Source organism: Macaca mulatta, chromosome 6 (genome assembly GCF_049350105.2).
Source record: "Macaca mulatta isolate MMU2019108-1 chromosome 6, T2T-MMU8v2.0, whole genome shotgun sequence".
Lineage (NCBI taxonomy): Eukaryota > Metazoa > Chordata > Mammalia > Primates > Cercopithecidae > Macaca > Macaca mulatta.
Window position 1 is genome coordinate 167,971,301 of NC_133411.1, and position 15,434 is coordinate 167,986,734.

The 15,434-nt window shown below is 41.7% G+C and overlaps 1 protein-coding gene across 21 annotated transcripts in view; it reads right to left on the reverse strand.

Annotated features, from left to right (window-relative positions):
* EBF1 (EBF transcription factor 1) overlaps positions 1-15,177 on the reverse strand; it is a 412,068-nt gene extending 396,891 nt beyond the window's left edge. For 8 of the 21 annotated variants that reach the window (XM_015141336.3, XM_015141335.3, XM_015141334.3 and 5 more), the window contains exons 1-4: positions 14,183-15,174; positions 11,819-11,975; positions 11,188-11,251; positions 10,463-10,518 (exon numbers count right to left, since the gene is read on the reverse strand). In XM_015141336.3, the coding sequence (XP_014996822.1) occupies positions 10,463-10,518; positions 11,188-11,251; positions 11,819-11,975; positions 14,183-14,316 (411 nt within the window). In that variant the 5' untranslated portion in view covers positions 14,317-15,174. Of the gene's footprint in view, positions 1-10,462; positions 10,519-11,187; positions 11,252-11,818; positions 11,976-12,069; positions 12,894-14,182 lie in introns of those variants that run through there. The other 13 variants (XM_028849867.2, XM_028849865.2, XM_077937390.1 and 10 more) reach the window with 7 other exon arrangements.
* Between the last annotated feature and the right edge of the window lie 257 nt (positions 15,178-15,434).

Here is a 15,434-nt window from a genome sequence, read left to right on the forward strand (position 1 = left end):
AGGTATGTTCCTCTCTGCCCCATCAACCACCTTGCCATGATGCACATCTTTGGTTCAGAGTGTGAGATGGGCAAGATAGCCACAATTCTCCTTTTAATACAGAATACAAATAAATCTCATCCATAAGGAGGGAAAACCCAGAAGGCTTAGCAGACTAAGATACTATTTACCGAAAATATAGAAAAGCATTTGGATTTTATTTTTAAATGATATGTATTTGCCTCCTCACTTTACTACTTTCAGGCTCAACACTTAGTCTTCTAGGGGTGAGCAGTAGAAAACAAGTGTAGGTGAACTAAGGAGTCCATTCACTAACTGTGTCATGTTTGCAATGATTCATCAATCAGGAAAAATCCCTCTTCCCGTCAACAGGCTGAGAACATGTGCTCTCACAGGGTGTACACCCACCCAAACAGGAATACTCACTGTCAGATGCTGTGTGTGGAGGTTTAAGTCACAGAGTTATCTCCATAAACTAAGAAGAGTTACATCTGATTCTCAAAATCTGGAGTCCCAAAACACTTCACCAGCCCAGATAGTTTTTTCTGTTTTTTTGTAATGTGTTTGCAAAGCAAACATTTTACTCAAGGACACCAAGAAGGTTCCCTGGGACCTCAGCTTTCATGGATCTACATGTTAATATCTGGTCCAAAGCAATACACTCAGCTATTAGCAGAGCAGGGCTCTGCACTGGGCTACATTTAGCTAATTTAACACTGCATCGCTGCATAATACTAATATCACACGGTTTCAAATTGTTAATAAAATTACTTTCACACATTCCTATAACCCTCAATTTCTTGATGACAAAACTACTTAAATTAGCCAGAGACTATCTTTATATAGTACATAGAGATGCTACAAGACTAACTTGTAGTTGGCTGTAATGTGCTTTGTTTTTGAACCTGGGACTTTCAGAACCTGTAAATCATGAGTATAACTTAAGACCCAGTGTGTATAGATCCTCAGAGAGTACTGTGGTTATGGTATCTGATCCCCTTACAAAATAAACATTGCAATAAAATAAAAAATGAGAAAAGGTACTTACATGAGGAGAAAATACTTCTCCGCCACTGGCCCATCAAAACCACTTTTTACGGCTAACCTATTATACCTTGTATTTTAAAAATGGTTTTACTTTGACATACTTGTAGTCTTACAAAAAACTTTCAAGAATATGTAAAGAATTTCAAGATACTCTTCATCCAGATTTTACCAGATTACCAAAATGTTTATATTTTATTACATTTGCTTTATTCTTTTCTCTGTATTTTTTTCTGAATCATTTATTAAGTAAATTGCACACACGCCCTAAATACTTCAGCCTGTATGTCCTGAAAACAAGGAATTCTCTTACACAACCACAGTACAGTTATCTAAATCAGAAAATTAACATTGATATAATAATCGAATCTACAGACCCTACTGATATTCATCAGTTACCCAATAATGTCCTTTACAGCAAAAGAAAATCCAATGCTGCATTTGGTTGTCACGTCTCCTTTAATATGGAACATTTCTGAGTCTTTATATTTCATGACATTGATATTTTTGAAGAATACAAACCAGTTGTTTTGTAGAACATCCCTCAATTTGGGTTTGCCTGCGTTTCCTCAGGCTTGGATTAAAGTTATGTACTTCAGGGCAAGGATACCACAGAGGTGATCTTGAGTTCTTCTCAGTGTATCAAATCATGTTGTTGACTAGTTCCACTATTGGCAACATAAATTCTGACCATTTGGTTAAGGTGGTGCTTGCTATCTACCAGAGATCATCAGCCAGGTTTCCCCAGGGTAAAGTTATTACTTTACCCTACGCGATTCATAACTATTTTCTGCGGAGGTAATCTAGATTGTGTTAATATCTTATTATGTGTCAAATTTTCATCCGCTAGTTTCAGCATGCATTGATGATTCTTTCCTGTATTCTTAAAAGACCTTTTCAAAATCCTAAGCATTTGCATTACTCAAGAAAATGCATTAACTAAAAATGTTTTGAAAACCAAAAATTATATCTGCCTCTTTTATTTCCTGCAATCACTGCTGAAAACATTTTTAAAAAACACAGTAAATTACTCATTAGATCTCATACATGATGCTAAAAAAACTCTAATGAAGCATTTCTTCTAAATCCTATTAGCACTACATGGTTTGTGTGTTCTCTAAATACTTGTGATAATCTCTGTTTCAGCTTTAATATTTGTCATGTTTTGGTTCCACCACTCTTTAAAAAATAATATATTTGTCATGCTAAGCTAAAAGAAGTAACCTGGTAAATAAATTCACAGATACTGACGGGGCTTTCCCTACTCTATATATATGTATACTATATATATATTTTGTATACTCTCTATATATACACATATATATACATATATACATATAAACAAAAGCTTGGTTTTTGGAGGCAGGGGGAATTATCAGTTACATCAGATCTTCTCATTTCAATTCTTTCTAGATGATACAAATATTAGTTTTACTAAGACTGCTGGTCCATTGAAATTAGTGGGCCCATGATGATATGCAATGGATGCAATGCTAATACACTCATGGCTTCCCCAAACAGCAGATGACACAGACTACCAGAAAGCCTGTGTCACTTCTTTGGTCACTGAATATCATTTGTTTAAGGCCCTGTGCCTCCATGATACATCTCTTCACCAAATACCACGCTGCCACTACGCTTCCAGCAGCACAGTCAAAACAGAATCTTTCTCCAAATCAAGCATAGAAAAATGAAACCATCAGTCTGGATTTGCTCAGAAATAGTTAGGAACTCTAGGGAGGAGCGAAAGCGTGAAGTTTCTTCTCTCCTTCTCCTTGGGGCCTCTATAGAACAATATTTTTCAGCACATAAAGGCAGAGAAAGCAGTGCTGCTTCTGTGACTTCTGAAATAAAAGCAAGTGCAACTCCACCATGGAGTAGGACTAAAATCCTGTAACTAAAGTAAACTAGAAACTCAGTGTAATGAGGTTAGCTCTAGAGCGGAATTCAGTCAAAGAAAGATCCACCTCTAACCTCATCAAAGCAGTTTTTGTTACTGAAAAGTATTGTTAAACACACATACACACATGTACACATATCATACAGAAGGTATGGGCACAGAAATCCACATCCTGATTGGATCCAGTATAGGAATATATAATAAATTCATTTTGATGAATATCTCTGATGCAAAGTGGCAACAATAAGAATTTTCAAAATGCCATGAAGTTCTCCCTGCAGCTTGCACACCCAACTGATAGCCCTGCATCAGTTTTACCATCTACATTTAGCATATACATCAACGCTGGTCCACAGTTCGGTAAACCCAGACTTTAAGCCCCAAAGGACAGGGATCCTGCTAACACCAACTTTGGGAGAAGTTTCTGCATTTCTTCCTAATTTAAATATGTGCCTCTGTGGTGTATGAGTAAAGCTGGTTGGGGTTGGATCAGCTGGGAGATCACAGAAGCATATAAACAGCATTGGCTGTTTTAAGTGAAACCATTTTAATAGACAGCTGGTTTAGGGCCCAGACAATGGAACACCAAGAAGAAGGCTTATTTTCATCCTCCATAGTAAATCATGAGTCTGCTCACTGTGAGGAAGGTTGTCTGTTGTGAGAGGGACAAAGACAACACTGGTTTAAATAAATCAATGTGTTTATCAGAAGTGAAGATGGGATGCCTGCTAATAGATGGGTGGGAAGGGGAGAAAAATCATATAAAATGTATTATTTAAGTAAATCAGTTGATAGTGAATCAAGTTGAGGTTTGCAACCTAAGAAACAAAAATGCAATATCAAGTAGAAAACAATGTTTAAATTAATCCTGCCAATGGCAAATAAATCCCTTAAGGGGACAGGAATGCTTGCATAAGAGGAAGAGTTAAATAGTAAACAACATTAACCTCATCTCAACTTTAAAAACCTGGTGAAATTGACAAACAAGCTGTCAAAAGTGGATATATTTGGAACAGATTTATTTTTGTGATATACTAGCCTGCCTTTTCTACTGCCATACTCTAATAAGTAGAAATAAAATATCTCATATTATTTTTTAATACTCTCTTCACTTTGGATTAAGGGGCTTTTAAAGGATATTTAAGATAATTAACTAAAAGAAGAAGAAAACATAGAAACTGTTAAACTTTCACATTCTTATGCAAAAACAACTCTGGAAATTTTACTGTTATGAATAAAATATCATCAATTCCAAACGCTCAATTATAAAGTAACCTGTAACATCTTTGAAAACCAACCAGTCAATCAATATACAAAACCTGCCTCAGTTGCCACTGTTTTGGAAGGCATACTGTGAAGCATAGTTCATTCTAGCTTTTCTTAAATACCTCTAGGTCTTAAAAGTTAATTGAAACTTACTATGGGTAAAGACCACACAGTAAAACGAAAAAATACACGGTGAATGTACACCGGCATCACACTTCAATAGGATGCCAAAGGAAATACAGAGAATTGAACATGGTTTTTCTGTGTTTACTTTTCTAATAGTTTTAACTCTTTGTGTTCCATGCCAAAATAAAGGCAGTGAAGAGAATACTTTTGACTTTGGTTCAGCAAAATCCAAAGGATTTTTAGAAACAAAATATTTTCATTAGGAGCCTTTCTTGATTCATAACCACACAAAAGGAAATCTATCATCATTAGTTGAAGAAGAAGAGGGAAAAGAGAAAAAGAAAAGAAGAAAGAAGGAAAGAAAGGAAAAAGGAAGGAAGGAAAGAAAGGAAAAAGGAAGGAAGGAAAGAAAGGAAAAGAAATTAAGAAAAAGAGAGGAAGGAAGGTAGAAAGGGTTGGAGGGAGCGGAAAGAAAGGTTATCAGTAACTAACAAAGACTCCTAATTTTCTATTTAAATCGAAATAATACCCTGAAAATATGTTACTCCTTTTTCCCCTTACAAAATAAAAGGCCAAACCTACTTTGTCACCTAAGAGAGTAAGTTCATGAATATACAAAGTACCTGCTTTAACCACAAGTGAAATGTCTTCTGAATGCAAACTGTCAACAAGCCTTTGGCAGCAAATTACCAAGAATTGAGCTAATCAAAAAATGATATGCAACCTACAATATCAACACACTGTAATAATAATCATTACATTCAACCACCAAGTTCTACTGCTTGTCATTAAAAAATAAAAAAAAATAAAAAAATTTAGAAAAAGGGTGCTAGCTAATCTGGTCCTAGAAATTTCCAGTAGGTGAAGGCACACCAGTTAAAAATTAAACCATGCCAAAGGAAGCACTACAAATCTGACATTTCATAAACAACGTGTCAAACAGCAATCCAACATTAGTAGTGGAATAAAATAAAAAAATAATTTTGCTTCAATTAGCAGCTTGGCTACTGGTGAACAAATTACAAAGATGTAATTTCAGCTCAGCAGCTAAGCAGGCCCGTTTTCAGAAGTGAATTAGGAAAGTTGCAAAGGAATGATATCATATTCAGTATGCTGTTCAGTGACATCACAGCCCTGAATAAAAAGAGAATGTGTACCAAAAGCAGTTAGCTTTAGAATGCATCTTTTATGTCTCAAAGAGCTAAAACCCCTTATATTATTCAAACACCATAAAAAACTAAATCACTCTAACACTCCCATATTGTATTTCTTTTTCTAGCACACTATATTAGTAAATACAATTGGTTTTGTCAACCCAATGGGGCAATAATGATAATAATAATAATAAAGGCATCTAATTTATTAAGCACTTAATTTGTACCAGTTGCTGTTCTAAGTCCTTAACATGTATGAAGTTATTTAATTCTCACAACAGAGCTTCAAGGTAGGTGCTAACATTATTTCCATTAGTCTGATTCCAAACATTGATGTATTTTAATTGCTCACTAAGACCAGATCATTCTTGCTCAACAACTATGTAGACAATTCACCAATGTCCAAACACTCCTTCATTGCTCTCAGCAATATAAGACAGAGAGAACAGACTATCTGTACAGTCATACGAGTTCAGTAAATGCATCTCTACTAATATGTTCATTTTTAATGCTGTTCAAACATTCACATGGAAACAGCTCTAGCGTAAATATCCCCGAACAAATGGCTGTATATTATCCAGGAGGGAGCAGTTGGCCCGCCAGACTGGGGAAGTACTAGGCCATCTGGCTCCGGCAATCTCTCCAAAACCATCAGCTTTGTTTTCACCCCCAGACTCCAAACAACACATTTTCCACTGTGATGAGTTTACATTTTCCCAAACACAGGTCCTGATCATGCATAAAAATTCCAAACTTCTTCATTCCTCTATGTGCAAGGAAATTTAAATCACCTACATTTTTGACATGTTACCAAAGGAGAGAGAAAGCTGTTGAAATATGGCCTCTGACTATAAACTTGCTGTGTCCTTTTTTGTTTGTTTATGTCCCCAAATATATGAAAGAACCTCTCTGCTGGCCTAGTGAATTCCTTGGGAACTTATTGATATACTGAAAATGTGTTTATCTACCAATGAAGAACCATGAACTGAAAGGATTGTTAATCAAATCTATGTAGCCATGGCAGGATATAATGAAACAATCAATAGGAAAAAAATACACTTGCATCAATAACTTAAAGTACTGGGAAGATCAAAACAAATATATAAAGAAGTCTAGCTGGGAAGAGAAACCTGATAACATTTCTGATGATTGTACCTTGGACCCCCCACCGTCCTGGGACCCTTTTCACAGTCTCCTCACTACATCACCTACTTTCAAATCCATACATACAAGGATTATGTGACTACGATCTTCTGCTTCTCAAACAAGCTTTTGTTTAGGGGAAGAGAGTGTTTTGTTTTGATAACTTAATACAATTTGGTATCTTTTCTTTGAATTGTAAAATATCACTCTTTTAAAGCAAGATGGTAAGAGGGGAGATAAGCTAAACTTTAAAAAAAAAAACTATTTAAAGATAAACAACTCACTATAGCAATCACAGAATATAATCGTATTTCAAATACTACATGAAAATCTGACAGGATGCCCACTAAACCTCAGACCTCCCCCACTGGATTCATTTGAGCTTCTGCAGTAGATATTGTTTCTGGATGCAACAGCCATAAACTTCTGGGTCCTACAGGGCATTCTGCATGCTCACTAATGGAATACCAAAAACAGTAATGACACGAAAACAAACTATTTTTAGTCCAGCTAAACTTGGTTTTGAACAACCCTTCCCAAAAGCAAGCCTCTTATTTTCTAGTTGGTGGATGAATTTTTAAAATATTATATCCTGTGTGCTTTACAATGAAGGCATAGGGATAAGGGATCTCAGATTCTTACATATTTATTTCTAATGAAGCTTCATCTTTCCTGGTAGAGTCCAAAAATTAAGAGTCATTACCCAAAATAGTCTAATGAGACACTTTGAAAAGGTGTGAAATACTGTGTCATACCAATACATCTTGGTTGATTGAGTACATTTCTTTTTTATCTCAATGCTGCTAATTCCACTCAAGATCAAGAACAGTCTATGGAAATGTAGAATGCACAAATAGTTTTAATTTTTGCTTGCCCGAAATTCCTTTTGCGTTTTAACCCCACTTTCTAGTCAAGGATATGAAATCACTCACATAAAGCTGTGTCTCTGATAGGAAAAATGTTATATTAAACAGGCAGCTAAGAAAAGACACTTGAACAGTGGCTAGGTATTCCTTCCACAATTGATGTTATCAGAACTTATCACACCAGAAATGTTTCATTCTGTACTCTAAATAATTAACAAAATCCATAGTCTATGAGGAAGAATTTCACAGGAAAGAAATGTAATCATTTAATCAATCAGTTTATATCAAGACTTACATCTGATTTAAGGAGCCACTGTATATTAAACTAAAATCAAAGATTCAAGAAATTTAAAATCAGACTTGGTATTTAATTATGATAGAATAATTTCAAGTTAGATGAAGATTCACTGTTTTACTCATTAAGGCTAAATATAAATTATTTTTATGTCACACCTAGGGAAAGTTAAGCTTCTTCACGCTGATCTATCTGCTTTTTGGAGGCCATTGTATTAACCCTGTAGACAAGAAGCTAACCTACTTCCAAAACTCTTGCAGCACATAATCAAAGAACAAGCAATTGGATAATGAATAGGAACTGCCTTTCAAAGTGAAAGCTACAAAGAGGTGGTTATTTAAACAATTATTATGAAAGCACACAGGTATGCTTTGAGATATTTCTTTTCGTGATATTTTTTAGACTTAATTATTAAACCTTTTCTCAGGCCACTCCCCACCAAAATATATCATTGTATGCATTTATAATTTTGACTTTTACTGAGATGTCATATTATGGCAAATGACTTTCTCATAAGTGCTATTACCGAAAATAAAACTAATCTTGTTCTTATTCCTCTCTCTCTCTCTTTCTGTCTCTCTTCCTCCCTCTTTCCTGATAGAATTTATGACACCAAGTGGTCAAAGAATGCCTTAAGCTGCAGTTCTTCTTAAGCTCTATGACCTTGTTAGTAAAATGATATTTGATGTATTGCCTTAAAAAAAATCAAAAGACGATTCTCCCCCCATTTTTATATGAGTATAAAGTCAGTTCATCCCATAATGGGAAAATCAGTTAGTAGTGGCACTTTTTGACTAAAGAGACTTAAAATAAAATTTTGAGGAGGTTTACATCAGAAAGCGATTAATCACTTCAAACATGTCTTAATTCTGTGCTTCTTACAATTGTTCATTTCATAGTGCTACCTATAATTTAATATTTCATTGGTCAATGTTGCACAAGCAGACAGGCCATATGCACTGATTTGTGTAGGTGTGCCTTTTATCTTTTACAAAGTAAATCCTAATAAATATATAGAGAATATGTCTTAGAGTTCCTACTTTCCCCCACTCCCTCCCAACTTTTTTTTTTTTTTTTTTCCTGTAATGAGAATGGCAGGAAAAGATATCCAGGGTATCAAAAGTAATTTTTGAAAACAAAACTCCACTTAAGACATTTTTATTTTGACATCGCAAAAGAAAAAAAAATTATTAAAAATCAGGCTTTTGTGTTTCTGCCTTGGAAGGCAAAAAAAAAAAAAAAAGGCAGTGTCCAAATGAAAGGGAATTATCCTATGTAATGATTAAATCCATTAAAGAAAATAAAACCCAGACCAAAAGTATAAATGGTGATTTACTCTGAGCAATCAACTGAGAAATAAACAGATTTTTAAGAAAGCCAAATATTTTAGGCAAATAACATGAAACAGAGTTCAATCAATATTTATTTTTATTTTAACAAATAGATTTCATACTCTTGTTTTCTACTTGTGTCACACTGAAATATGAACGTGATCATCAAAAATAGCTGTTATTAAATTGGTTCTTGAATATTAGATTTTTTTAACACCCAACAGCTTATTAATGTGGCATTTCTACCACATATTTAAGTGTGGTGTATCTAAAAACAATTTTTAAATATGCATATATACCCTAATTTGAAACTTTCTTAGCCAATATCTATGAAAGAAGATCATTTCTCTTATTTTAAAGGAAACATTCTAAAATCACAATCAAGTAAATAAATTCTAATCCTCTTGCTAAATTGCTGGTTAGTACACAATGGATAACTTTTTCTTTGTTCTGATTTCTTTCCCCCACCCAATAAAACTGTCTTCTTTTTTCTGCTACTAACTCCTCCAACTACCTAACCAGCTACTTAATTCTGAAACTAAACTTTTTCTTAAAATTAAGAAGAAGGGGAAAAAGCTCCTGTGCCTCATTAAAACGTCAGGCCTCTTTTCTGACTCGGCTCATAATTGTATCTTTTAAACCATAACTCAACCTTAATGTATACTGCTTGACACCCGCGTGTTGGAAGCTTAAGAAAATGCCGTCTATGTACCTTTAAGACCACAAGCTCACTCATGCTGCCTGGCTTCCTGCCAAACTTGGAGGCAAAAGCAGGAGGGTTTTTGCAAAATATCCTCTAACAATTGTCGCTCCCTCTTTCAACACTACCTTCACCATCATTCCCTTTGAAAACAAACCTGCAGAATGGTCATCTGCGCTCTCAGCCCATCTCATCATTCCTGGGGAAGCCGCCTCTGCCACCCCTCCTCCGCCCCTGCAGGCCCTCGCCCCTCTGCCTTCTGGGGAGGCCTGGCTAGCTTGGGTTTCAGAGGTTCAGCCCACTCCTCACCAGGGTCCCTGGGCACCTTTTGCGCCCTTTGGGGCTCCCTGGCCAGGTCAGAGGAAGTTCAGCCCTTATTCTCGCCACTCAGCACCCTGCAGTCTTAATTCACAAGGCCCGAGTTCCCTTGGAGGGACGGCGCCGTCGAGCCCTCATCCCCATGCGGCGGTACAAGCGCATGAATGGACACTGGAAGGCGGTGCGAGTGTGGTCTGAGCCGCCCCCGCTGGCTTTTAGAGTTAGAGTCCCAGCCCTCCTGCGGTGGAGCAACTAGCTTCTTGACTGTCCTGAATTTTGTGACCTAGAGACCCCCGTGGCCCAAAATTAAGAAACTTACTTGTTTTGTCATGGAGTCAATGAGGCGCACGTAGAAATCCTGCTCCGTCCTTATCCCTAGGGTTGGAAATGGGGGAAGGGAGCAGAATTAAGTGAGAGGCAATGAAGGGTGGGTGGACAATAACTAAACAACAAAAAAATAACAACAAAACCCCCAAACATATCACAAAAGGGGCTCCAAGGCTGATTGGAACTCCCACTGTCCTGGAAAATACAGCCAGGATCTCCCTTCCCCAGAGGGAGTTGCTGAGAGGTGCTGCTGACCTAGCCTTAGCGCTCCCGGAAGCCAGACCCCAAGGTCTGCAGCTGGGACTGGGATGGGGGTACCCCGACTTGTCTATTCTCACAAGAGTCCCTCTGCTCTCGCCTGCAGCCTTTAAGGCCATGACCCTTCCTAGCCCCTAAACTCAAGGGGACTTGGGCCTGGAGCCTGGGCCAAGCCAAAGGAACAGGCCTCAGGATAGGGGAGGAAGAATGAAAGTGGCTCAAGGATGGATGAGGCACTACACCTGGCCCCAGGTAAAAGCGAGACCGGTAAGGCTCTTGGGTCACTCGGAGCCTCCTCAGGTGAAACCTCCTAGGGCGAAATTTAGGAGAGGCTGGTTCACCTCGAATAAGGCGGGTGACTGACCTTCGCTGGAGGATTTCGTCCACCTGGAGCTCCCTGTGCCCCCTGCCCAGACCCGGAGCCCCAGGGTGAGGGCACAGACCCGCCCCGGGACTCACCATTGCTGTAGAGAAGCTGAAGCCGGTAGTGAATTCCGTTATTGGTCTTTTCGCTGTTGGCTTCCTGGGTTGCATCAGGACGCAAAGACACAAGAGATGCAGGAGAGAGGTCTGCGTGAGCGAGTGGACCAACTTTCGAGGCAACTTTCCCCCAGCCGGGACCCCCGCTGGCCAGTCAGCCAGCCACGGTAGCAGCAGAAATTGCGGCCAATTGTGATCCCTCCTCCGCCCCCCGTTTCCTGACTGCTCCCACTCTCCCAAAAGAAAATTCCGTCGGGCGCACACAGGCGATTCTCTTCCCAGGGCCTAGGGGCTAGTGCCCGGACCACCAGAGGCAGGCGGTGCATGATCTGGTAGTGGATGGCGGGTTCATCCCGGGTGCCCAAGGCTGTGGATTGTAGAGCCAGGCTTGTCTCTCTCTAGCTCTGGGGGCTCTGTGCGAACTTTTTTGGAGCAGGAGCCAGTGGACCAAGACCCTGGGTTCGTCCGGGATGGGAAGTGGCTTGGGGACCCCCACACAGAAGTGTGTTATGGATGCTTTGCACTCAAGGAAGGGCGCACCGCCCAAGGCTCCTGGGCCTGCTCCCGAGCCGAGCCGGGGACGAGGGGCGACAGCGCTGCGCCCACTTACTTTTTCCTTCTCCACGAACCCCACAAACGCTGTCCTCTCGATCTCCACGGGCTGGCCCTGTCTGTCGTAGAGGGCCAGGACGAAGTGGAAGAAGTTGGATTTCCGCAGATTGGAAGGTGGCTGCTTCTCAAAGTGAGCCCGGGCCAGACCCACCCCGCTGCGGCCAAAGACACAGAGTTAGATGGCTAAACCGAACGCCGACCCGCGCCCCTTGTCACCCTGTACACACATTCGAACCCTCAAACACCCACCTCCTCTTCCCCCAAAATATCCAGTGGGCGCTCTTCACGCCCCTTCAGGCGACATAGACCCAGCTGACGACGGGACACACATGTCCCCTCTTGTTCTGGTCCTCTCCGCCAAGGACGGGTGCGTCCTCAGAACTCGCTGAAGAAGTGTGAAAGTTTTGTTTGGATTTTGCGCGCAAGATGAAACGCTATAAGCATTTACTCCTACCTGACACGCGCTGCATGGGGAGAAAGAAAAGTGGAGGTGGATGAAGTGAACACACCTTCGCGGAATAGAACCCACAGTTCTATTCCGGCACCCCTCGAATCTCACGTCTCAGCTAGCAGGGCAGGTGGGAATGGATGGAAAACACGCTCGGCGTCTCGCCGCAGCAGCCACCCTCCAGGAACCCCTCGCGCTCCGGCCAACTGCGAGTGCCTGGCCTTGGGAAGCCACATCCCCCCACCACCAAAAAGCATGTGGAGAAGGGTCCGAGGGCGGGGCTCAGAACTGTCGAGGGTGGTCGCTGTGAAAAAGGGAAGAGGGCTGTTTTCTTAAAGACCTGTCCTAACAAAGTTTCGCTGTACCGCAGAAATCCTCATACTCATTCCAGAAATCCTAAAGGCCGGGGCTGCTGGCTCAGTGCGCCGGCCGACGACAGGAGGCTGGAGCGCCTGGGGCGCCAGGCGGCCGCTGACAGCCGGACCTGCCCAACACAAGCGCGCACAGGCACACACATACACATACACATACACGAACACACACGAGCGCCCCGCGCACACACTTTCACTTCCAGCCCAGTTACCCAATTCACTCTCACTACCACCCACCCTCATCCTAATACTCAGTAGGGATGGGAACAGTGTTAGGGACACTTGTCCCCAGCCCAGGGAAACTGGAGATGATGTAATTAGTCATCTTCCTTCTTCCCCTTCCGCACTCTGAGTCCGATAAGGCCTGGGGCCACCAGATCTCCCACTGTCCCAAGCTCAGCTTGTGGCTTAAGGGTGGGGAAAAGGCCATTTTTCACTTGGGACCAGGAGCCTGGGAAAGGGCCTTGGGTGTGCCCAGGAAAGTTCCCTCAGGTCAACCTCCAAGGGCAATGCCTTCAGGACACACGGTCTAGTGTCTAGGGAGCTGCGAGTGAGAGAGGGGCTGGAAGAGGCCATGGTGACAGGGGGTGGAGAAGACTTTTAGGAGATGTCAGAATTAAAGTTGGGAGTTGCTATTCTACCGGTAGACTGAGAAAAACTGAAAGTCAGAGAGGGAGGGAAGGAGAACCAGATAGCAGAAATAAGAGAAGACTCAGGGGAGAAATGGGACGAGAAAACAGGAGGGACAGAGAGGTAAGGAAAGGAGAAAGAGGAGAAAGGAGGGAAGCTGAAGAAAGAAGAGAAAGAAAAGGTAGAGAGGGAGGAAGGGAGGAAGAGAGTGAGGGAGGAATTAAGGGAAGGTGGGGGAAAGAAACGAGAGAAGGAAATGAAAGAAAGAAGAGAAGAAAGAAGGCAGGAAGAGAGAGAGGAAAAAAGGAAGAACGAAAGAAATGGAAGGAGGGAAGAGAAGGAGAAGAGAAGAAAATAAAGGAGAGAAGAAAGGAAAGAGGGAAGAAAGAGAAAAGAAGGGCAGGAAGAGAAAAGGGAAAGAAAAAGGAAAAAGAAAAGAAGGAAAGAAAAAAGAAAAGAGAAAGAAAGAAAAGAAAAGAAAGAAAAAGAAAGAGGAAAAAAGAAAGAAAGAGGAAAAAAAGAAACAGGGAAAGGAAGAAAGAAAGAAGGGAAAGAAGAAAAGACAGCCGGCCGGAAAAGAAAGAGCAATCACATAGAAACATAAAACACAGATATCCAACATGCTGTGTCGAGACGCCTCTTCTGGGTTAAAACAAAATGAAAACAGTCACAGACGAGGCAGGGGAAAGTGCTGGCAAAGCGTGGGCTCCTCGCAGACAGCTCCGGGTCCTCCGGCCGCAGGCGACGAAGGCACTGCGGCTGGGGAGCGCGGAGCCCCGGCGGAGAGCGGAGCGCAGCGGCTGCGGACGCACCCCACGGCCCGGCCCCGCGGCGGCAGCTACCGCTGCCGCCGCCGCCTCCCGGCTCTCCCGCTCGCGGCTCACCTCGGCCGCAGTCCCCGCGCGGTACCCACCTCTGCGCCGCCGTGTTGGCGTCCAGCACCCCGGCGCCCTGCATCCACGTCCGCACCGCGTTCATGCCGCTGCCCAGCGGCTCTTCCTTCATGCTGCTTCCACTCCGTTGGATGCTTTCCTGAATCCCAAACATGAAAACAACCTTTTCTTGTGGAAAATCTCCTCCCCCTTGAAAAAAAAAATTAAAAAAAAAAAAAAGAAAGAAAAGAAAGAAAAAGAAAAGAAACAAAAACGCCAACCAGAGATTTTTTTTTTCTCGGACGATGAACTCGCACTTAGAAGATCAAGGCGGGCTGGAAAGCAAATTTGTAAAAAATGTAAACCTCTGCTCAAAACTGAGCGATAACCCGAAAAAAAGAAGAAAGGGAAAATCCAACGAAAAGACCAAAATAATAAAATTAGAGATGTATGCTTGGCTGTTGGGGGTTGTTTGGTTGGTTGATTTTTGGTTTGGGTGCTTTTTTTTTTTTTTGCTTTTTTTTTTTTTTTTTTTTTTTTTTTTTTGTAATGATCACAGGCCGGTGGAGGACAGGAGGGGCTGGAGTTTCCTTTTGTAGAGGTACCTTCACTTGAAGAAGCAGGAAGAAAAAAAAAAAGAAAAAAAAAAAAAAAAAAAAACCCTGATGGCAATTTAAGAAACAATAGACTCAACTCGCGCTGCCGGCTTTGCTACTTCAAGTGTCATTTTCCACAACCAGGCAAGTTTTTTCCTCTCTCTCTCTTTTTTTTTCCTCCTTCTCTCCCAACCAAAGATGTTTCTTTCCTTTGCGTGTAGATGAGGAGGACGCTGGTTGCCGTAGACAGATACACCAGAGAGGGTGGGGGGAAGGGGAGAGAGGGAGAGAGGAAAGGGGGGGAGGGAAAGAGAGATAGAGAGAGAGGAGAGGGAGAAAGAGAGAGGGGTGGACCCTGCTGGATGGAGATTCTGTTTTCTCCTTGCTAAAATAGAAGTGATTTGCAGGCTTTCCCTATGGAATCCAGTTTGACTCTCCCCAGAGCTAAACACAGGCACACTAACCCCAAAGGGAGGAGGCGGGGCCCGCGCCTCGAGGCCCCGCCCCTTCATTTGCATAACGTCATCTTTCCGCCCCGCCGCAGCCAATCGCGACCCGGGAGCCGGGTAGCTCGCGGCGCCAGGCCACGCTCTCTCATTAACATCCCGCTCCCGGTGGCGCAGGGGAGCCGGCCAAAGTTCCTTGCAAAGTGGCGAGCGAGGGAGCGCTGAGCACTGGCGTCTGGGCTGGGGAGGAG